Genomic DNA, 24,736 nt, shown 5'->3' with positions numbered 1-24,736 from the left:
CAAGGCCAGCCTGGTCTACAGAGTGAGATCCAGGGCAGGCACCAAAACTACACAGAGAAAACCTGTCTCGAAAAACAAAACAAAACAAAAATAGATTCTTTGCTCATACAATACATCCTGATTACAGTCCTCTCCATCCTGACACTCCTCCTCATTTCTTCTCCACTGGATCCACTTTCCATCTCTCATTAAAAAAAGAACAGGCTTTTAAGAGATAACAACAAACATGACAAAATAAAAGATGAAGCAAAAACATCAAAGTTGGACATGGAAACCCCACAGGAAGAAGAGTCCCAAGAGCAGGCACAAGAGTCAGAGACCCACTTGTTCTCACAGTCAGGAGTCCCATAAAAGCACTAAGCTAATAGCAATAATATAAACACAAAGGACCTGGTGTAGACCCATGTAAACCCCGTGCTCGCTGCTTTAATCTCAGTGAGCTCATATGCACCTTGCTTAGTTGATTCAGAGGGCCTTAGTCTCCTGGTGTCTTCCATCCCCTCTAGCTCTTAAAATCTTTCTGCCTCCTCTTCCTAGGGTCTCCCTGAGCTGTGAGGGGGAGGGACTTGATGGAGATATCCCATTTAGACTCTCTTTCTGCATAATGTCTGGCTATGGGTCTCTGCATCTGTTACCACTTGCTGCCAGAGAAAGCCTCTCTAATGATGACTAGATAAGACACTGATCTATGAGGATAGAAGAATATTGTTAGGAGTCATTGTCTTGATTTTTTTTTTAAACCAGTCATGTTTGGTTTGCCCTAGGTCTCTAGGCTATCTAGTCTCTGATTCTTGATTTACCCAAGCAGTGTCCAGCATGGATTCCCTCTCCTGGAGTGGTCCTTAAGTCAAATCAGATATTGGTTGGTTACTCCCAAAAGTTCTGTGCCGCCATGGTCCTAACATTTTCAGGCAGAAGAGATGGTAGGTCAAAGATTGGTGTCCATGTTTCTCTTCCAGTAGCCTGCAAAGTACCCTTTCACATGAAAGATACTAGGATGTAGGAATGAAGGCTCCATGTCAGCACCAACTTTACTTTTCCATGTTCAATGAGGTTTTTTTTGTGGGAGAGCAGCCATTTGTCTTAGCAATAGCCTGTGTTGTTTGGGAATTTCTATGGGATCTCCTTGGTCAACAATTCAATTGAACGCAACCCAGTCCCACCACTGGCAACCTTGCCTGGTGACAAAGAGGTGGCCTGTGGAGACTCCATATCCCTCATTATTAGGAGTCCTCATTGGAATCACCTTCATACATTCCAGGAAGTCTCCACTATACTAGGTTTCCAAACGTACCCCAATTCCATCCATCTCTCCCCATACTTGTTTCCTCCACTCCATCTCCCCCCACCTGATCTCCACTCCACCATCCTCACCTGCCTCCAATCTGCCCATAAAATATATTTCCTGAGAGAAATCCCTGCATCTCTCCACTAGACTCTTCCTCTTTACATAACCTCTTTGGCTCTACAAATGGTAGCTTGGTTATCATTTACTTAATGGACTAATATCCAGTTATAAGCAAGTACATACCATATTTATCTTTCTGGGTCTGAGTTACCTCACAAGGGATGACTTTTTTTTCTAATCCCATTCATTAACCTGCAAATTTCATGATGTTATTTTTTTTAATAGCTGAGTAATACTCTATTGTGTAAATGTACCACATTTTGTTTATCCATTCTTCTCTTGAGGGACATCTAGATTGTTTCTAGTTTCTGAATATTATGCATAAAGCCACAATGAACATGGTTGAGCAAGCGTCCTTGTGGTGGTAGGATAGAGTGTCCTTTGGGTATGTGCCCAAGAGTGGTATAGCTGGATCTTGAGGTAGATCAATTTCCAACTCTCTGAGAAATAGCCATATTGATTTCCATAGTGGCTGTACAAGTTTGCATTCCCATCAGCAATGGAGGAGTGTTCCCCTTGCTCCACATCCTCGCCAGCATGAATGGTTACTTATGTTTTTGATCTTAGCCATTCTGACAGGTGTTAGATGCAGTCTGAGTACATTTGATTTGCATTTCCCTGATGGCTAAAGATATTGAACATTTCTTAAAGTGTTTCTCAGCCATTTGAGTTTCCTCTATTGAGAATTCTGTTTAGATCAGTACCCCATTTTTAAATTTGATTATTTGTTTTTTTGCTGGGATTAAAGGCATGTGGCATTGCCTGACCTTATTTCTGGCTTCTTTATCAAAAATCAGGTGCCCATAAGTGTATGGACTAGTGTCTGGATCTTTAATTTGATTCTATTGATCAACCTGGTTTGTTTTTGTTTTTGTTTTTGTTTTTAAATGCCAGCACTATGAGGTTTTTGTTACTATAGCTCTGTAGTACAACTTGAAATTGGAAATGGTGAGACCTCTAGTGGTTCTATAATTGTTCAGGTTTGTTTTAGCTATCCTGTGTTTTTTGATTTTTCCATATGAAGTTGAGAATTGCCCTTTCAAGATCTATAAAGAATTGTGTTGGAATTTTGATGGGGATTGTGTTGAATCTGTGGGTTGCTTCTGGTAAGATGACAATTTTTACTATGTTAATCCGGCCAATCCATGAGCATGGGAGAACTTTCTACCTTCTGATAATCTTCAGTTTTTTTCTTCAAAGACTTGAAGTTTTTATCATACAAATCTTTCACTTGACTTGGTTAGAGTTACCCCCAAGATATTTTTTATTATTTGAGGCTATTGTGAAGGATGTTCTTTCCCTAATTTCTTTCTCAGTCCATTTATTGTTTGTGTATAGGAGGGCTATGGATTATTATTATTATTATTTGTATCCAGCTACTTTGCTGCAAGTGTTTATCAGCTGTAGGTAGAGCTTTTTGTTGGGACCTCTGGCTCTCCAATAAATGACGTGGAGAGTTATTAATTGTAAATGTTCAGTCAATAGCTTAGGCTTGTTACTAACTAGTTCTTACATCTTAAATTATCCCCTATTTCTTATCTACACTCTACCACATGGCACTACATTTTTTTGGTAAGGCATGTTCATTTTGCTTCTCCCCGTGTCTCCTTACAACTCTACCCCTTTTCCCCTTGCTCTCCTTTTTCCTGTCCAAAAGTTCCACCTAACCTCTTCCTGCCTAGCTATTGGCCATTAGCTCTTTATTAAACCAATGAGTGCAATGCATATCAAAAGTGTACAAAAAGGTTGTTCCACAACAATCAGCTATAGGAGTTCCCTGGTGGAATTTTTAGGGGTCACTTATATATACTATCATATCATCTGCAAATAAAGATACTTGGACTTCCTCTTTTCTAATTTGTGTCCTCTTGATCTCTCAGTTGTTTTATTGCTCTAGCTAAAATTTAAAGTACTATATATTTAATAGATCGTGAACAACCTTGTCTTGTCCTTGTTCTTTGTGGAATTGTGAGCAGATATTTTTGATTAAAATTTTTGGGAGGCCTGCAAGATGGCTCAGCAGGTAAAAAGGTAACTGCCACCCAGCCTGAAGACCTGGGTTCAGTCCCAGGACCCACATGTTGTACAAGTGTGTGTACAAACAGTTTTGTTTTCCAGATTGTGTTTTCCCATACTGACTCCATTGTAATATGGGCAGAAGTGGCAGTGGTATTACTTTGTTGATTATATTAAGGTTTCCATTGATTCATTGAAATCAGATGATGTTCTGTTAGCAGATAGATATAATAAGCAAAATTGTTTTTCTTTTTAAATACAGCCACATTATCAAAACAGTAATATCCTTATCCTGATAAACATGTAAGGGCATGTAAGGATAGATGGCCGCAGTTTGCTTCATATTATGCTAAATTTTTCATATTGTGATAATTACATGTAAATAATAAATCCCACAAGGATCAGGGGAAACCCTTGGCTTTTCATGTTATGAAGTAACCCATTTATATGAGCCTTGGGGCTTCGAGCATCACTGGAGATTTTTTTCATCCTCTTTGATCCTCAGTCAAACCAGGAATGGGGACAGGGAAGTATGTGTGAACTGGGTCATTGGCTGCCATGTAGGATTGTTGTCCTAAGGGAGCGTAGTATGTGGAGCAAAGATTGAGGTCACAGTGAGCTTGTCCAGCCCCAGGTAGAGGGCACTCTGCACAAAGGAAGGTGTGTACTTGAGAAACATAATGTCGGTGTGTCACTTCCTCCTTGATTGTCAATTTTGTTCAAGTCCTTAACAAATCCTATGTTTAAACTCTTGTCTAGATTGTTCTAGAAAAGATTTTGAGTAGACTGTATTTTCTTGCCTGGTAAGTGTTGAGTAAGGACTTAAGGGCTCAAAATTATCTTCACCATTTTTGAAAATAGTTTTATTAATTTTATTAGAATTTGAGTAGATACTGGTTACCCTGTTACTTTAAAGTATAAAAATGAGGCCTTGGGAGATGGTGCTATGGGTAAGAGTATTCCTGTGTAAGTATGAGAACAACATTTTGAACTCTGAGCACTCAGACAAGAGTGGCATTATCTGTCATGCCTGTGTGTGCCTGTAACTCCAGCATGGCAGGGCAGTGGGGGAAAGGCAAGTCCTAAGAGCTCAAAGGCTAGCCAGCCCAGCTGAGTCAACAAGCATCAGGTTGAGTGAGAGATATTGTCTCAAGGAAATAGAGAGTGATAGAGACACCTGATGTCCTGCTCTGGCCTCCATAAGCATATGCATGGGTCCACAGATCTGTAATCACATGTACACACACATGCCCATACAGCACATACACAAAGTATATATTTTTTTAAAAGCCAAAAGTATGAAAATGCTTTAAAATGTCTTAACTGTCTGGCTTCGAGTCCCTAGCCCAAGAAGGTAAACATTGTTAGATTTACACACACTCGGCTGTATTTTCACCGGTAGTTTATAAGTCTCCAAGAATCTTAATATGTTCTCTAAAGGGTTACGGTGGAAGATGAGCCTCTGGCTAGGATGTAGCTTAGTGGTAGAGTGCTGGGTATCCATAAAGCCCCAGTCTGGTCCCTGCCACTGTGGGAGAAACTGGGAGCAGGTGAGAGCCATCCCTCAAACTTTGTAAATATAATCTGGTAATTTGAATAGTCTGGTATATTTATTGCATGTGTTTTGTTCCTGTGTATTGAATAAATTACATTGCTATCCAGTCCGATTTCCAGAGTATGGGGTGATAACAGAATGTGTCGGTGGCCTGGGTTCTAAATGAATCTATCCCAGAGAGGCTGTTTACACCTGAGAGGCCCTCTCATCTGCTTTAGCCTTACCTTCCCTATGTAGGTACCAGAAGGATAAAAAAAAAGGGGTTGGAGAGTAGCCTAGGTGGCACTTGCCCATAGTCTCAGCTTCTCTGGAGGCTATGGCAGAGGACCACTTGCGCCCAGGCATTTGAAGCTAGCCTGGGCTACAGAGAGATTGAGGCTCAAAGAAAAGAGAATAGAGAATACTCTGAACAGTAAAACCTACCATTGTTCTTAGCTGGTATGTGGCCAACCAATTTCTTAGAACATTGGACTGGCTAATTCTATGTCAACTTGACATAGGCTAGAGTCATCTGAGAGAAGGGAGCCTCTATTGAGAAAATGCTTCCATAAGGTCTAGCTGTAGGGCATTTTCTTCATTAGTGATCAATGAAGATGGGCCCAGCCAATTGTGGGTGATGTCATCCCTGGGCAGGTGGTATTGGGTTCTATAGGAAAGCAGGCTGAGCAAACCATGGGGAGGAAGCCAGTAAGAAGCACTCCTCCGTGGCCTCCAGGTTCCTTCCCTGACTGCCCTCAGTGATCGACTGTTACATGGAAGTGTAAACTGAAATAAACCTTTTCCTCTTCCCAAAGTTGCTTTGGTCATGGTGTTTCATCACAGCAATAGAAACTTTTAAAGGTAAACACTGAGGAATTGATGCACAGAAAATGTTGTCACACTGTTAAATATCTAGATTTTTGTCATTAATAAGTGATTCATAATTTATTTTTCTGTACCATTTTATTTTGGCAATATCTAACTGGATAATGTTTACATTTAGGGAAGTGACAATTAATGATAAGCAATAAGTGGCAATAAGTGATAACTTAAAAAACTAAAGCCACTAAAGAATGCCACATACTTTTCTCGTCTCCAGGTAGTGTAAGACACAGTGGGGATTTTAGTCAGTTTAGAACTGCGGATTAGCAAATCTTAGGAATTGTTTTACCATGTAAAGCAGCCACAGGAAATGACAGCACTTTTATCTGATTGATAAATATTATTTTGAATGTAACTTGATATTTAAATATTATTCTGAGTGTAACCAAGAACCTTTGGCTCTTGGAACACAATCCAGATGTTTCTTTACTTTCTTTCGAGCACTCCTAGGTGATAGTTTGTTTGTGACTCCCTGAACAATGAGAGAAAATATTTGCTGCTTAAAAAGTTCTGTCAAATTTGTCTGTCACCGCAGAACGGGCCGGTGCCATAGAGACTGTTTGTCACAATAAGGAAATACTTAGTTTACTCTTTTTAGTTACATGTGCTTTCTTTTTTCATATTTATATTTGTTTTGATTGTCGGGACTGTTTATTTCTAGACACTAAGCATTATTGTTTCCTGTTTTATCCAAAGCAACTTGATGGTTGGAATGCTTCCAAAACTGAAAACATTTTCATTTAAAACAAACATTTCCCCGAACCCAGCATAGGAAGTGAACAGTCTCTTCAAATGGTGTCTTAGATGAATCTGGAATAGTAGCATGTGTGTGAAATAAGTTTTTTTCTTCACTCACTATTACTACTTGGGGAATGTTAAGTTCACACTTCCTATAAAATGAAGCAATGTATTCAGGCATATGATGCTCTTCACGGTGACCTCAGAGCAGCAAAGTACAGTGTGTGTGCTTATTTTAATGCAGTGACAGGTGTGCAGTATAGACCTCGGCAGTGACCAGACAGACAGCAAGGAAGCAAGCCCTGAGGTGTCTGTGGGAAGTGCACGGGAGGCCTGTGATAGGAAATGAAGGGGACTTCTGGGGAATGGGAGGATTTTAGGGTTGGGAGGAGGATCGACAGGAAACAGACTGTGAAGAACTTTTAAAAAAATTATCTATGAAAATATTAAAATGAAACCTATTACTTTGCATGCTAATTAAAAGTAAACAAACTTACTCATTTATTTGGAGACAGTATCTCTCTCTGTGAATCCCCAGTTGGCCTAAGAACATCTGTATAGACCAGGCTGTCTGGAACTCAGAGATCCACCTGCCTCTGCATCCCAAGTGCTGGGATTAAAGGCATGCGCGACCATGCCGAGTCTAATAAGTTTTTAAAAAGGAAACAGAGGAAAGAAAAGCATTTCAAGTTTAATAATTTGAATTTTTCCTTGGTGCTTATCATGTCAGAGATAGTGGTCACTATCAGATTTCTTTTTAAAAATGTTCTCTATTTATTTATTTATTTATTTATTTTTGGTTTTTCGAGACAGGGTTTCTTTGTGTAGTTTTGGTGCCTGTCCTGGATCTTGCTCTGTAGACCAGGCTGGCCTCAAACTCACAAAGATCTGCCTGGCTCTGCCTCCTGAGTGCTAGGATTAAAGGTGTGCACCACTGCTACCTGGCTTCTACTTTTCAATTATACCTTTTCACCTTTTGTTTAAAAACAAAAGTGGATTTGAAACTACATCCTTGATTTGAAACATACCACTGCCTAATTTCAGTATTTGCTGCTTCTCCAAAATGCAAAAACAATTGAATACTGTGTATTGGCTATGACTGTCTTGTACTTTGTTCAACCTGTATCATAAATCCTATACCACTTAATTTTTGTTCAGTTTCCCAGTATCATCTACTGTATTACTCTGATACCAGATTCTCTGTCTCTGTCTCTCTGTCTCTCTGTCTCTGTCTCTGTCTCTGTCTCTCTCTCTCTCTCTCTCACACACACACACACACACACACACACACACACACACACACACACCAATCTAGCTCTCTGATGAACATAAGCACAGAAATCCCCAATAAAATGCTGGCAAACTGAATTCAAGATCACATTAGAAAGATCATTCACCCCGATCAGGTTGACTTCACTCCAGAGATTTAGGGATGGCTCTACCTACAAGAATAATAAATGTAGTTTGTCACATAGCTAAACTCTAAGATAGAAATCACAAGATCACCCCAATAGACACAGGAAAGGCCCTTGACTATCACATTTCTTTGTCAATTTCCCTGGAAAATTAAAAACGATTACGTTGCATTGGAGAGGTGGCTCAGCAGGTACAAGTGTTTGCCATGGCAGCCCCGTGATCCTGGGACCCACAGTAAAAGAGAAGCAGCTCTGGGAAGTTGTCCTCTGACTGCCACAGGAGCACAGTGCTGTTCAGGTGCTTGCACTCACATGCACATACCTCACAAACACACATACACACAATAAATTAAATTAAAAATCAAAGCAAGAGATCATTATTTTGCCCCCAATTTTTTTATGGCTCTGAGTTGCTAAATCTGTTTGGTTCATATGCATAATTCTCAGTTCCACATGAATCTTCACAGTCAGAATTAAAACCATTGACTATGTTTATGAATTCCAACCACCCTGATCCCTGATCAATTCCAGTCTGCCTCCCTGTGTGTTTCCCACTGTCAGCATGGTTCAAACACTTTCATGTGGCGTAGTTAGCTGTTTCCGAACCTATAGGGTGGTGATTATAAAATTTAACCTCGCACATCCTTATGCTTTCATTTCTTCCTCTTGCAGTTGAGAAAGGCCGGCAGAAGAATCCCAGAAGCCTGTGCATCCAGACCCAGACAGTTCCAGATGTGCTGTCCTCCGAAAGAGCACTTGAGTTGGCTGAATACAAAACAAAATGTGAAAACCAAAGTGGATTCATCCTGCACCTCAAGCAGCTTCTTTCCTGCGGCAATACCAAGTTTGAAGCGTTAACAGTTGTGATCCAACACCTCCTGTCCGAGGTAAAGAAGTAAACCCTCTGGCGTGGGGAAGGATGATGCTCAGCTCACACTTGTCCTATAAATAGGTTTAATGGTTAGAAGACCGGGCAGCAGCCATCTAGCACTCTGTCTCTCTGTCTCTCTGTCTCTCTGTCTCTGTCTCTCTCTCTCTCTCTCTCTCTCTCTCTCTCTCTCTCTCTCTCTCTCTCTCTGTGTGTGTGTGTGTGTGCGTGTGTGTGTGTACTGTGCCTGGATTTTTGTTGTTTTGTTTTTCGATAAAGGGTTCCTCTTTGTAGCCCTGGCTGTCCTGGAACTCACTTTGTAGACCGGATTGGCCTTGAACTCACAGAGATCCGCCTGCCTCTGCCCTGAGTGCTGGGATTAAAGATGGGTGCCACCACCACCCACTATGCCCGTCTTTTTAAAAATAAGAGTCCTAGAGATTAAACTCAGGACTTTGTGCTTATAAGGCTAGTGTTGTACTGACTGAGTTATCTCCAGAACTCAAACTATTCTTTTATCACTCATTTCGTACTTGTATCAGTCTCTGGAATTTGGGATTACAATGATGTTCTATTATCTTCTCTCTCTCTTTCCCTTCGTCCTTTTTGGTCTTTGTGTGGGGGGGCGTACCAGCAAGTGTTCATATGGGTGCTGGTACCCATGCATGCAGAAGCTAGAGAGGTCCTCTGTTTCTTTCCACCTTACCTTTTGAGGCAGGGTCTCTCTTTGAACCTGAAACTGGAAGTTTCAGCAAGGCTGGAGGCTAGTGACCTCCCAGGACCCACCTGTGTCCATCTCCCAAGGCTGAAGTTATAGGCACATACTATCATGCCTGGCTTTTTATATGGGTATTGAGGATTTGGACTTGGGTCCTCTTGTTTTTACAGCAATCACTCCTAACCACTGAGCCTTCTCCCAAGCCTGCAAGTATTTTTTTAGTAACCCCTTTTCCCATCCAGAGTCTCTTCATTGGAAAGATAGTAGTGAAAAGATAATTGCCTGGAGTACTCCAGACTTGAATAGCATTAAACTCTAGACTTCAATAGTGGTAAAGTTTAATTCCACTTAATTTTTTTTGTCTAATTATATACAGCTTTCCCATTTAGTGAATACTTTGGAAAATGAGGTTGCTCTTCCTCCCAAGGTCATCCTGCTCAGACCTGGCTCATCACTGGGTTCTGGTACACTTCCAACCTTCACTCTGTGGTCCATCCCCAGCACTGCTAACAGCTGAGGCTCTGCAGAACACTCCATCCTGCTCACGATCCTCTCATGGCTCTTCACTGTCCACAGATGATCAGATGTGGTAGCCAGGACTCTCAGAAGAGAGTTGAGCAATAGGTGGGAACTACATGTGGTAGTTAGAATGAGAAAGAGCATACAGATATATTATTGATATTTTATATTGATTAGATTGAAATGGGATTGTATATGTTTGAGCTGAGTGAACCACTAAAATTAACTTTTAAAAAATGTGCCTACCAGGAAATTATTAGATTATGTGTACTTGTTAGGAATGATTCTGATTTATTAACTTGGACTATAGAATTTCGTAATTTGACACTAGTGGCCTTTTGCATGTAACCCTCACTGCCCAGCTGCTCAGCTGTGTATTAGGGAGATGAAGGAAAGGCAAGATGGAGTTAATATTTGTTAATAATACCTGGCACTTAGTAAGGACTTGCTTTTCTTCTTAAATGTTCACCCAAACAATAACGAATGGGAACGTACAAATAAGGAAATCAAGGCACAGAGTTGGGTGACTCCAGACAGCAAGTAGTGTTGATCCTGCCTGCTGCTTTCCTTGGATTCCTGCCCAGTCAGACCTTCCTAAGTGAGCACCGCTCCATCACAACCTGCACCCCCCCCCCCACAGACTGTACAGACAGTGAACGTCAAATGTTAGCTGAGTAAAGAAGGCAACCCTGCCTTCACTGCTGCTCTGTGTGCAAAGGTCCAGGGATGTACTTGAAGGAAGTAGGCATCTATCCCTAAGGGCCCCTTCCGACAGGAGCCTCCTAGGGAATATGCAGATGCGAAGTTCATAAGAGTCTTTTTGGCCCAGATGAACTTGGCTGCTAAAACACAAGCCATGTCATTTCAGGTGCTCGTTGAGGAAAGAATAGATAGGGCTGTGGAATAAAATGGTTCTGGGTTCAGTCTATTGAGCGATGCTTTGTTAGTCCACAGCATGAAAAACTCTTAATGAGTTTCAAGAATTTTTTTTAAGTTCTCATACATGTCCATGATGACTTGGCACCACTGCTGTCGGATGAGGCAGAAGATCATGGCAGGAGGCAAGTGATGGAGCACATGGCTCACGCCATAGGAGGCAAGAGGAGAGAGAGATACGGAAAGAGACCAAGCACAAAGTATACCCTTTAACACCCCACTTGGAGTAACTTCCTCCAACCAGGTTCCACCTCCCCATAGCCCATTCAGCTTTGGGCTTGTTGGTGGAATAGCCCGCTGATGACGTTAGCATCCTCGTGATCCAGTCACCTCTCAACAGCACCAGCATGGTGGGGTGGTCAAGCCGTAGTAAGTGCTTGAGTGTTTTGCAGAATGGCGTTATAATAGTACCTCTGCTGAATCAAGCTCAGGGACCCCCTCACCCTGGGTCTTCTAGCTCTACCCTCTACCCACCCTCTTGACTCTTCTTTTATTTTCTATATGGTAGGTCCTCACTCTGTCTCTGCTTTTTGGTGTCTATTTTATTTTATTATTTTTATTTTATGTGTTGGATACATGTATATCTGTGCATCACTTAGTTGCAGTGCCCACAGAAGCCAGAAGAGGGCGTCAGATTCCCCAGGATCTGGAATTACAGACAGTTGTAGGCTGCCCTGTGGGTGCTAGGAATCGAACCTAGGTCCTCTGGAAGAGCAGCCAGTGCTCTTAACCACCGAGTCATTTCTCCAGCCCCCGTTTTTGCTTTTTAAAGATAGAAGTTCATTGAGAGCAAGGGTCTGCCTCCAGTTCTTTCTTATAAATCCATCCCAAGAATTGTAGTGGACAGAACATACAGAGTGGACGAGATGAAGGAAGAAGATGGGACCCCAGATATATTTTACAAGATGCACACAAAATCCTCAAGTAAAAGTTATTCACTCCTCCTTTGTTTCATAACCAGTGATGTTTGCTGGTTGCCTACTGTGTACAAGGCACTGTTATGAAACAGCTGAAAGGGAAAGACTGGGAAAGTTAAGCAATTAAAATCCTCTTAACCCTTTCCTCCTTGTGTACCGATTATTGACACATTTGGACACCGTTAACCAGCATTGATGTTAGTAATGCCAGAGCCTTCATTAAAGGGTCTGTAGGCAGATAGACCCTAACCTCGATTAGCCCCTTTAAAAAAGAAAAATGGGGGGAAAGGAGGGGAAAGGAGTCATCTTTATGTCTCAGATTCAAAGAATAAAAAAAAGGGGTGTCCACAGTGATAAAAGCACTGTGGGGATGATATGGAAGAAATCAGACGTAGCCACGTCCGAACTGTCTGATGCAGCTCTTTCCTGTAACTCTTCCTGTGTCGTTGAAGCCACTCAGTAGCCAGCAGGATTCAGGCACACCAGTGGACGACAGCCAGCCACTAAGTGCTTGCATCCCAGTGACCCTAATTAAATTATGGAGAATCCCATCTTTTTTCCCCCTTAGAGCACTTCATATATTTAATGCACAAGTATGAAAGCATCTTGGTATGGATTCCCACCTTGCTCTCTAGTCTCATTGTTGGGGGAGGGGTCTCCATGTTACAGTACAAAGATAATCAAATAAACTTCTTCTCCTGGACTATAAATGGTTTATCATCTAAGACGGAGACACTAACCTAAGCAGCTGAAGAAAACAATCTGTCTCTCACTGGCAGAATGTATTTATCATCTGGGAGTAAATAAGTAAGTACAGTTAAAGGGCAAGCAGCCCAGACAGTCCTGCAGAAACTATAGTATGAGCTTTATGGTGTGCATTTTGTGTAGAACACATTTAACACCCCAGGTTTCCCATGGTCCTGTGCTGTTTCCCCCCAGATGATGTCATCTGCTTTGACTGATGTCAAAAGAATTGGTCCCACATACTTTCCCTGTAAGTTCCAAGCTCCCTGAAGGCAGTAGCTTGCTATGTCTTAATTTTCTTACATATTATTATGGTATAGGATGTGAAATGTACTTAGTTGGTACTGAGTAATAACTCATAATTCAGGAAGATAAATGTCCCTTCTGGGCATTTTGTGGGGGAGGGGATGCTGCCTCTGACATTTAACTTTTCAGGAAGTGTATAAGATGAGTTAGGTTAAGAAAGCCCACACATCCAGAGAGAGTAGCATGGACAAGATCTTGGAGGAAGGGTAGCCTTTGACGAGCTTGGGATGGTGGACAGGAGCTGGACAGTTCCAGTCTGTGGCACGGACGGACACACACACACACACACACACACACACACACACACACACACACGTACGTTGTGGTTTCTGGGGGAGAGCTCAGCCTCAGGTACGGGCACCGTCCTTGAGCTCCACCCCTAGTCCCGTGTGGTGTTTGTAATACATACGTTCAAGTGGAGGCTCCATTGAGTAAGGAAGTTTATATGCATAAAGAATATGGAAAATAACTCTCTAGGGGTAAAACAATCCCTTCTGTGGTTCAGTACTGGGTTCTGAAGAACCAGGAGCAGAACAGAGGTGACACTGAGAACGAAATTCAGAGGGTTAGAAGAAACCCATCGTGTAGGAAGAGAGGACTGGCTGTCTCCCTCTACCCCGCCCCCCCCCCCCATACATGCACACAACCACCTCTGGCCATTGAGGCAGAGTGACAAGTGGCCTTGATATCTTCCTGCTGTTTAGAACTGGCAGAGGTCTGAGGATGTTTAAGGGCTGTAGAGTTAGGAGAGCTATCCACACTCATACTGAAATCGATCGACTCCATTAATAAGGTAACCACCCTTGTGTATTTGTGGAAGCGTGCGTGGCTTTTCCAAAGTTCTTCGGAAGATAAGCATCCATAGCATTAGCTTCTGCCGTCTTCTGTCAGTTTTCATGTACTGAGGACAAGAGATAACATTTTCCTGCCTTCCCCCTCTTCCGTTTGCAGCTTGGCTGCTGTGGGAAAGGGGATTTTTGAAGCAAGTTTACAGTTTTCAGATTTACTCTGCATGTCTCATAGAGCTGTCCTCTGCTTTGACGCCGCCAGTGACAAAACCTACCATTTATCTGAAGTGTGTGAATAAAATTAAGGCTTGACTTGAAAGTACTAGAAAAGTCAGGGTGTGGTGGCACATTCCTATAATCCCGGAACCGAACCGGGGAGGCTAGGACAGAGGAAAGCAAGTATGAGGCCAATAATACGGGGAGAAGAGAGAAGAACGTTATATCCGTGGGTTATTCTATTGTCCTCAAACTTTAATTTCTGCATTAGAAAAGCAGCTGTTTATTATTTTTGAAATTTGGAGTTCCTGATTGATAATTTCAGCACAACTTAAACTGTTAAAAGCTTTTAGGATTCCATCAAGCATCAATGTGTAAATGTTCTGGTGGAAAAATGTACTTTAAAAATTCTAGTCACTATTACCCGTCCATATGTAAAGATACTGAGGGATTAGTACAATAAAAGTGATCAAATGTGTGTGATCTCCAACTCCCAGGTCCGCACTTCCGGTCTCTAAGACGTGAATGGCCAGAACTCTATTGTAATGTCATCCAAAATTCTAAATCACAACAGGGCCCTCTGATTGCCCTTCACCTAGTTCATCATGCCTTTAGTATATGGGTTTTGAAGAACAAGTTTCCCTTTTCTATTAGTAAGTGTGATCATCTAATGACCTCAATTAGAGAGGGGAGTAAAACGGCTCACACATCTAAAAATAGCTCCATTATCCACGCAGAGAGGGTCCCGTTTCTGTTTCCTCCGCCCTAGCTGGTATTAAGCAAGTGGCAATCGATCAGGGTAAATGTCTGGCTCCCATTTCTCATAAATGAAGGGCTGTGGCTTTAAGTAATCGCGGGCTGACTGTGCCAGAGGCAGGAGCTGCAGTATCAGCTTCTGTGGGGGAGAGAGGAGTCTGAGGCAGTAACCTGCAGGACGCCGGGAGAGGCCACCAGGGCCAATGGCGCTCCTCCCGACTGAGCTTTGAATGTGGGCAGACCCGACCGGTGGGAGGCGGGGCCACCTGTGTGCTTCTCGGACAGTGCAGGGGGTGGGGGAGTTGGAGACCGGAGCTGGAAAATGGGCTGCCCCAGCAGCAAAATGTGCCTCTCTCCTCCTCCATGTGCAGCAACACGGGTAATTAGTATTTGTTTACAGTGCTCTTCTGGAAGGGTGTCAGGAACTAATGCAGACCCTGTCTGGAACCAGGTTGGGAAAGTGCTTTGAATGAGAAGCAACTCTCCCCTGCAGAGGCCAGACTTATGATCTCTGCAATACTGTGATCCAGATGCGGGAGCCCCACATCTGAGGTGATCCCAGGAAGGGCATTTTCAGAGAGCTTGGAAATCCTCTGACTTCTTCTTAGCTCCACGCTGGTGCCAGGAAATGTACGTCTTCATTTAATGATTGTGTTTAATGATTGTGTTTGTATAAGTGTGTGTGGATGTGTGATTGCTACAGACCTACAGGTAACTAGAAAATTATTCTTTATCGCAAGATTGATATTTGCCTCTTTTTTTTTTTTTTTTAAACACTGGAACAGCCTCTTGATTGCCTTTACTTCACTTCTGTCAAATCTATTTAGAATTGTAGTTGCTCAGTGATGTAATAATCTTTGGAAACTGGTGTATAGCTGGGTGAAATCAATTTATTTTCATCTTGAAGAGATTAAATTTGGTTTGTCCTAGTTTAAAAACAAACTTTCTTTTTTGTTTAGAGTATAGGATTGGCCTTGTAAGAGAACTTTTTCATTTGTGGATGTGGGACAAAGTCCATATAAGTGCCTATGTTTAGAACATTAAATATTTATCTTAAACTGATTAGGCCTTTATTGTCCTTGGAGGGGGAGAATGCATTACGTCTTAAGTACAGTATACATTAGCTGAAAAGGTCTATGGGTCTGCAGTGAGCACCAGGCGTAAAGCAAATATTTGTAAACGAGCCATTCAGTTCTTCAAAGGCAAGTTTCACCAGGACCTGGGAAAATACAGATTTTCGAAACGCAAAATTCCTTCACGTCAAAGGGACATCTGTGTTTTGCTTTGTTTTTAAGGACACAAACTGTTAGCTTAAGTGATTCTTATCTCGGCTTCTCGATTCTGGGTCTCGTTTTCCTAGCAATGGCAGATGTGTACCTTACTGAAAAGGGACCCTCTTCAAAACATTAGTAACCTGATGTGTGTTTTCCGCAGCGGGAGGAAGCGTTGAAGCAACACAAAACCCTCTCTCAAGAACTTGTCAACCTCCGGGGAGAGCTAGGTAAGCGCCTGTTTTCCTAACTCGGTAAAGTTTACTGAAATTGACAAGCATGCTCTTCCTTGTGCTCTGTAGCTGGAGCTACATGATGGCGGCTGTTATTTCTCCCTCTGTATCTGTGCAAACACTTACTATCCACACTGCTTTTGAATCTTGGCAGTGTGACCTCAAGTTCACAGAATTCCTGGCACTGGTCTCTGAGTAAGCTAACAGAGCTTTCTGATGACCAAAGCATGCTTCATACTGAGGAGACAGGGACAGAATGATTTGTGTGTGTGTGTGTGTGTGTGTGTGTGTGTGTGTGTGTGTGTGTGATTGTGTGGATTCCTGTTGAATAATTACATTGTGTTGATTTATTTTTTTTGGGGGAACCACTTTTTATAGTAAAAGAGTGTTGGAAAAAAGGTCGCTTTCTCTGAGAAGAGTGATTACATTACACATTTCGGGGATGGTGTATGTGTGCTGTGAGTATACAAAGTAAAGGACGCTGCTTGTTAGGACCTCCCATCAGAACAAGGACATTCTACGCTATTCAAATAGTCAGGATGAGCTGGGGAGGAATATCTACCAACTCTAGGAGCAATGTAGTGTGCCCCATCCCACACTCACACACACATTCCTGGCCTCTGGGGACCCCTCAGCCTAGGAACTGGCTTGATTTAGCTTCAGTTGGATCTGGAGTTGTTCAGTAAAAGGTCACTTGCCTGGTCCTCTGCTTTGCCTGCTGACGGGCTGTTCAGAAAGTATGCACAACCTAAGTTCTTCAAAAGGAACAGCTGGAGATAAAGCAAATTTCGTTCATTTAATTCTCAAAGAATCCTGCTCTTCTCGGAGAACCAGACCCTAGTTTAATCACTGCCAATCTAACTGCTCAACTGGACTACCCGTCAATAGCTACACTGCTCCAACCAAGATAAAGGTCAAGGGCCAGTGCATGTGGGGTCAAGATTGTGCCCTTCCCTACTCCTTGTACCTCCCAGTGGGAGTTGAGGGCAATTCATAGCTAACCCTTGAGATTCACGACAGCAGAAAAGCCATCCGTGCTGGCATCAGGTTATAGAAAGGAGGGAGCCTTGTGGAAAGGTAACTTTAAGACAGGTGAAAGTGCAGACTCTCAGTGATGAGTGGACTTTTGCTAACCAGGACAGAAGCCACAGCCTTGGGCCGCCCCGATCCCCGACACTCTGAAGGCCTCCCTCCCGTGGTCTAATTTGATCTGGCTGCCTCCCTTTCAGTTTCTCAATGACCAGCTCAATTTGTCTGTCTTAAGTACTGTAATGGATACGGAGTTAGGAGATGAGGAAAGAGAGCTTTGTGTGAGTTTTCAGTGTTCGTCCAGCGAACGCAGTGGAGGTGGAGATGGGCACATTCAGATTTCTACTCTCGGAGAGAAGTCAGGACGAGACAGACAGGGACACCGACACCGAGCTCTCATTGCCTCCGCCTGAATGGTGACCCTCTCTTCACAATTGAACAGTTTAAATGGGAGCCCCGGGACACGACACTTCCAGTTATCACAGGGCCTGGCAGGAAACAGCTATCCTTTGTACTCTCACCTCTCTGTCTGAGATAAGGAGCCTGTGGCCTGGTGTGTGTTTCCTGACGCTGTCAAAGTGTCAGGATGTTGTGGGTGGCCTGTCCACATTGTTTGGTCACCCTAGGCTGGACTTGGGAAATGGTGTCATTTCTGCAAACCACTGAGTCAGACAGGCTTGCAGAAGTACCAGCGAAGGCATTTGGGAAGAGGTTTGGTTTGGCCAGTGAATAGAAGAGAGTCCCTTAAACAAGTGTAATGGAGCTGGCTAGAAAGAAAGTTGTTGACGCTTTCCACTGGATTTGTATAGTAGGCCAGAGTGGAAAAAGATAAAGGTTACACGTCAAAGCTCAAACCTCAGTTTTCCAATTTGGAGCGATAAAACGTGTAGGACTGTGGTGTCACAGTATCCGGGTTCGTGTCCTTGGTTTGGGAGCTGGGTGGCCCAGGGCCTGTCAGGTCCCATCTCTCTTGCTCCTGTCTTATTCTCTCTAAAGTGACAGTGTACACGTGTGTGCTCCAAGGATGGTCATGAGGCTCACACGAGGCAAAACATTGTAAAGCACCCGTGCCTGGTGTTAACTGCTGTTAATGTCGTGGTGTGGGCCTTAATCCCAGTCCTCAGGAGGCCGAGGCAAGAGGACCACTTCAACTCCTAGGCCAGCTAGTGAGTGAAATACTATCAGAAATCCCCCAGAACAAGTTCATCACACTCAAATGCACATGAGACCCAACCAGTCAGTTGCTGCTATATTGGCATTTACTGTGGGTTTAGTGGTGTGGGTTTTTATTCATGTACTCCCAGTTAGGAGGGACTTGACATTTTTGAGTACATAGACTTTGACTCACTAAAGTGAAAACTCTGTGTATGCTGCTGGATGGGTGTGGAGTTTGAAGAGAGTTGTAAAATACATGCAGTGGTGGTCCTAGTACCCGACACATCGTAGACTACTTAAGAAAGAGATGCTGTCTTCCCGCTCACCACCACTTCCACCATCAGAGTACCCACCGCTTCCCTCAGCATACATAACCCGGGCTGTCAGTGTCACGGGTCAACTGGGTGATCTTTCCTTACCTTCTCCCTGAAAATTGGGACAAGATTCTCAAACTACTAAGAATTATGGTGAGTGAAAGACAGCTCCTAAAACCCGGAACACTGCAATTCAAATAGCCTGTTCTTTTCCCCTTCAGAGTCTAATGGTTTCCTTCCATTTCCACCGTCCACCAACTCTGGATGCCTTCTCATTTGGAGTCCTGATAGTCTCTTCCTAAGCTAAGCCTTCTGGTCTGACATGCAACCAGCGTGTTTCTCCTATCTGACCCACATCCCTTCGTGGAAAGTCTGTAGGCTTGGGCAAACTTTTTCAAGAAACCCCTCTGTCACTCAGAACAAAACCACGATGTTCCTCCTACCCCAGTGACCCTCATACCTTGCACAGATGTAGTTAACGTATCTGTGTTCTTCTGTCATCTTTCAGACTCTGTGGTCCTTAATTGAGGCTCTTTCCTGCTTCCTCTTTAAAAAAAAAATCATAATGAACTCTCCAGTTGCATAGCTTATTGATGTTTATTGGCACCTGGGAGTTTATAATTTAAAGACGAGTGTACCACCATTATTTCAGTCAAACATGTTTTATATAGAATAAAGTTCCATTGTTCCATCCCATTTTTGTTGGAGACAGGGCAGCACTATGTAGACAGACTAGGCTGGCTTTGAACTCAGTCTCTGTGTCTATCCCATCAGGTTTTTTTTTTTCCCTTTCTACTACATTTATTTGTGTGTGTATCCACATGTACATGCCCCAGCACATGTATTGAGGTCAGAGGACAGCTTGCAGGATTGGGTTCTCCCCTTCCACCCTGTGAGTTCCAGTGATGGGACTCTGGTTCTTAGGTTTGGTGGCAAGCCTGATCCCCTGAGCTATCCAGCCAGTCCATCGGTTTTAACAGACACTCATATAATCTACACTTGTATCGAACATTTCTGTAATTCTAGAAGACTTCTTTAAGCCTCCCCTCCCTTAGAAGCAAATACCGATCTAGTTTTTATGACCAACTATCAGCTTGTCTCATGTAGAATTTCATGTAAATGAAAGTGTAGTGCACTCATTTGAGTCTGGCTGCTTTGGCAGAGGATCATGCTTCTGAGGTGTTTTCATGTGTCTTTGGATTCTTTTGACAAGCCCAGTACTTTTCCAGGTCACACCCCGTATCCTCCAATAAAGACATTACTAATGATTGTGGGCCATCTACAGCAGCGGCTCTCAATCTGTGGGTCGCAGCCCCTCTGGGGGTCGAACAACACTTTCATAGGGGGTCACATATCAGATATTTACATTACAATTCGTAACAGTAGAAAAAAATCACAGTTATGAAGTAGCAACGAAAATAATTTTATGGTTGGGGGGTCACCACAACATGAGGAACTATAGTAAAGGGTCACAGAATAAGGAAGGTTGAGAACCACTGATCTATAGAGTGGTATGGCACTAAGACCATACGATCATGACTCACTGGTGTATTTTTTTTAAGCCCATCCTTCCTGGGCTGCAGGTGTGTGCTGAGAGGCACCGCCTCTCTGTGAGCCAGCCTAGGGAGATGACACTTTCTCCTGGATGGCCCCTTGCTTCCAGAGTTCTCTGCATATCTTCTTAAGTTAACCCATATGCATCCATCCCTCAGTGTCTGGGAGGCATGAGTTGAGTCACTCAGCACCCAGGACAGCCACTGACTCACACTTCTTATATTACAACACCCTCTATTATCTACACGCATATCAGTCTGGGTCCTAAGTCTTTCTCAGACCCGTCCTTCCTCCGTGTTCCTGGAGCCATAATTTCTTTCATGGAAGATATTACCACGGCTACCCAACAGGTTGCATATCTTGCCATCAGGCCGCATTTCCCTTTTCATGGGCTGCAGAGATTGCTCTGGTTTATCTGACATTGTAGCACCCACTGCCTTTCTTGCTTTGTTTTTGTTTGTTTTCCTTTAGAGCCTGACTTTGTGTCTAGGTGCTCTTTCTGTTCATGCCTGGTTTCCTGCAGGTCTCGGGTGTGGTTGAATTCACGCGTCTATCTGCCTCTCCCGCATACGTTACCTTTCTTCTGATGTGCTGTCTCCTCTGTGTGCTACTCTTCTATTCTTGCCTCTCAGACTCTTCATTTACTCATTTTTAAGATGAGTCCTGTTGAAAACATCTTGACTTCAGATGTTTTTGAGTTTCACCCAAATCTTTCAAACAAGTTAACTTTACATTTTCTACCCTTCGGTTACTTGGTGCACACTACTAAGACTTTGTACTTAGCTATTTGTTTATGTGCCTTTCCCCTCCATCTAGAGCTACAGGGTCTTCAAAGGCAAAGTCTCTGTCTCCTTCAGGTGTGTAGGCCTGGGGTGCACGGATGCATAGACCACAGTTAAAGAATGGATTTTGCATCCCAAGATGGTGACAGGGAAGGTGGGCATCTCCTTGTAGTGTGCAAATGTTTGAGGGATTACAAGCACAAACATTTCCTTTCACTGAACTGCTTTAAAATGATATTTTTCTAACTTTCGGAATGAATGATAATAATGGCGATGTATAATTCCATTGGAAGTGCGATTGTCTCACCATGACAATGGTTTACCAGATGCTCTTGAATGTCAGTCTTTGCAGTATTTTACTGCTATAGTTCATGGTCAGTATCTAAAGCAACTTTTGCCTCCGAGAAAGTCATTCTGATTCTTTCTAGAGTCCTGTTGAACAAAAAGTGGTGTATGGTGGCCTCTCACCATAATCTTGGAGGTTCCCATTGTCCTTAAAATTACATTTTTTTCCTTCTATATAAAGAGAAAGATTTGTTAGTTTGTTGTGGTGTTAGGGATCAAACCCAGGGCATTTCACATGCTAGACAAGTCCTCTATGGAGCCACACCCCTAGCCCCAAGGAAGACATGTGTGTGTGTGTGTGTGTGTGTGTGTGTGTGTGTGTGTGTGTGTGTGTATGTGTATTAAATTTAGCCATAAGTTGGGGCTAACTCCCATATCTTTTTATTAAGTATCCCCGATTTTTTTTTATTTCTTGAACTAAATGAGATTTTAACCCTTAATACACTAAACATTGCTAGAATCCCTGGGATAAGTATGTTAAAAACCTCAGTATTTTGCCCTCTGTATGTGAAAATTAGGACAGATGTTCAGGAAATTTTCTGAGTTCTAATCACTCCTAAAAAAGCAGTATTCAGCTCTAAGTAGTTTGTGTTGTATAAAAGAAATTGAGGTTCGAAAGCTACTTTGCTTTCCTACTGTAAAGCAGCTCCAAAGCCAGAGGGTTTGGATAAGAAGCCAAAGTGGCCAGGCTACCAGATTTCTGTTAGTCCTGACAGAAAGTGCTTCCTGTAACTAAAACACTGGAAAGTCGTTTGGAATTAATTCTAGCCCGCATGGACAGCCAGTAACTTTTGGGATCCTTCTCCAGTCAAAGGTGTCAGAAGAAGTAACTATTGCTAAATCGGAATATCTCCTTACCCTCTTAAAAAGTAGGTTGTCAAAAGCAGAATATAAGCCGCCTGATGAGCACTCACCAGTGAGCTGTAGACCGCCTCCCACCTTGTGGAATGTGTTAATGCTCTCACCTTCCCAGTTCTGGCTATAACTACAACTATACAACAAGGCTGCCTGTCTAAAGTGAGTTAGACACTCTAAAGCTGATTACAAGAGGGATTTTTTTTTTTAAAGTAGAATGTAATTAAATAGCAGCGTGAGGAAACTCCACCTAGAGTGTTTTTTTTTTTTTTTTAATCTTGATGAGGTATTTGAAAGAGTTGATAGCTACCTCAGACTTGTTATCTATGTCTCTCCTAAATTTGGATATAATTGGCTCTATTGCTTTGTGAAAGTCCATGTTCTTTTACCTACAGACATGCAAACTACTGCCAACAGTATTTTGGCATGAGACTTCTTGTCCTGTTTTTTTTTCCCCTAACTCTAAAATCTCAAATTTTCCTCACTCCGGGGTCACTTGTCTAGAACAGTAGTTCACCAACGTCACTGTGAGATGAAACAGATTTTTCTGTTCTCACACCCACCAATTCTGACTCAGTTAGTTTGGGATGGAGTCCAAGGCATCTCCACTTTTAATACCATCCAGGTGCTTCTGACACCAGAGCACCTGGGACTACATCCCGACACCCCACTCACTGTCTAGAATGTTGCTTTTATGTGGAAAGGTATATAAAAAGCAAGCAAGCATACTAACACTAAACAGCTCCAAGAGACTTTAGTCCATTCCTATATGTTGAAGTTTATGCATGCCTGAGGACTTGTACCAGCACTTTTTGATTCTGCTGCCCTAAAAAAATGAATAATCTGGTGGGAGGCAAGAGGAACTAGTGAGTGAGTGACTGGGAGTTACTGCATGGTTTTGATTGACACCTGATCCTTTACTCTGGGATTCCTGTTCTCAGGCCTGCGACTTAGGAACACATTGCCACTGACTCAGCCATGCTTGTCTCTGATCCACTTTCCATCCTAGATTTTTTTTTTCATGTATATGTGGGGTGGGTGTGTGTGTGTGTGTGTGTGTGTGTGTGTGTGTGCTGTTCTGCAGCCTGTGGTTGGCTAGTGCGTGGGATGAAAACAGCCCCAAAGCCTTCAGATCTGCCCTCCAGTGGGAGGAAGGACACTGGCAAGGAGAATCAGCTCCAGGGAAGCCCAGCAGGGCACCTCCATCAGAAGGCAGCAGATAGGCTGAGAGGGCCAGATAACCACCTACCTGCCAGGAGGACTTTGTCATAACTAATCCCTTTAGGAAAGAGAGGCCAGGGAAGCATTGTTCTTCAGGCATTCTTTCAGTCTCTTGTGACTCCAGGTGAGAATTGAGCTATGGCCACCCTTGGTGTCTGCACTAACTTCTCCCAAACTGGGGAAGGTGACCAGTTAGATCCGGTTTGGAGTTCTGTGTTGAGACATAGAGGATTCAGGGTCTCCGTTCAGGTCTGCCTTCCCAGTTCCATTTGGTAAAATGAGACTTATGGTGGGTGTGGTACCTGCTTAGCAGCTCAGAGCCCTGCATGAAAATATACACTTGAGAGCCTTTTGCAAGGTCTGAAGTAAGTGTTAGAGTGGTATTATTTATGGGGAGTAGATTTAATGGTATGGACAGGGTATTTTTTGTTCTGGTTTTTTTTGTTGTTGTTTTTAATTGATTCTTTGTGGATTTCACATCATGTATCCCGATCCCACTCATCTCCCCACCCCTCGCATCCATTCTCTGCCCATGCAACCCCCCCCCCACCCCAACAAAACAAAATTTAAAAGAAAAAAGGAGGAAGAATCTTGATGTGGAAGCTGTAGTGTGGTCCTGGTGAGTCACACATTTCACCCTTTAGTCCATATTTCTTTAATTGCAAGTGTTCATTGCCATGAGTCATTGGTCTGGTTGAGGCATCTGGATTCTGCTACACTATCTGGGACTCCTCTTGGATATCCTGTTGTCCTGTGTCATGGAGATCCTGCAGCTTTGGATCTATAGGTTTATCCCCTTCACGTGCTTCAGCAGTTGATAGATGAGGTGGATGTTGGGATATCGTATCCCTGGTTCTGGGCTTGGGTGGTCACTGGATTAGTCAGTCCACCAGGTTTCCCATCATTACTACCTGGGTGAGCTCTCCAGCACTGCCTCAGCTAGCTCACCCAATGCAGCCTGCAGTGAGGAGCTGGGCCAGTTCTCCCGCTCTCGGGTCCTTGGGTCTGGCTCACTGGCACTCATCCACCAGGGCCAGCTCTACTGTTTTGCCCAGGCGAGGTGTAGGGCCCGCTCTCCCGATTGCTGTAGGGAGCATGGGGATTTGGGTTTGGCTTTCTTGCTCTCACACCCTCAGGGCCAGCTCACCTGCATGCCAGTCAACAGGGTCAGCTCTCGTGTTCTGCTCAGACAGGCTGTAGAGCCTGCTCTCCCAGA

The 24,736-nt window shown here is 43.2% G+C and overlaps 1 protein-coding gene across 5 annotated transcripts in view; it reads left to right on the top strand.

Moving 5' to 3' along the window:
- Positions 1 to 24,736, top strand: part of Mtus1 (microtubule associated scaffold protein 1) — a 147,202-nt gene that overhangs the window by 104,465 nt on the left and 18,001 nt on the right. For 4 of the 5 annotated variants that reach the window (XM_059245023.1, XM_059245022.1, XM_059245024.1 and 1 more), the window contains 2 exons: positions 8,666 to 8,880; positions 16,196 to 16,262. In XM_059245023.1, coding sequence (XP_059101006.1) covers positions 8,666 to 8,880; positions 16,196 to 16,262 — 282 coding nt within the window. Of the gene's footprint in view, positions 1 to 8,665; positions 8,881 to 15,023; positions 15,141 to 16,195; positions 16,263 to 24,736 lie in introns of those variants that run through there. The other variant, XM_059245026.1, reaches the window with a different exon arrangement.

This window comes from Peromyscus eremicus, chromosome 17 (genome assembly GCF_949786415.1).
Source record: "Peromyscus eremicus chromosome 17, PerEre_H2_v1, whole genome shotgun sequence".
Classification (NCBI taxonomy): domain Eukaryota; kingdom Metazoa; phylum Chordata; class Mammalia; order Rodentia; family Cricetidae; genus Peromyscus; species Peromyscus eremicus.
Note: the sequence above shows the minus strand (reverse complement) of the source record. Positions and strands in the feature narration are given on the sequence as shown.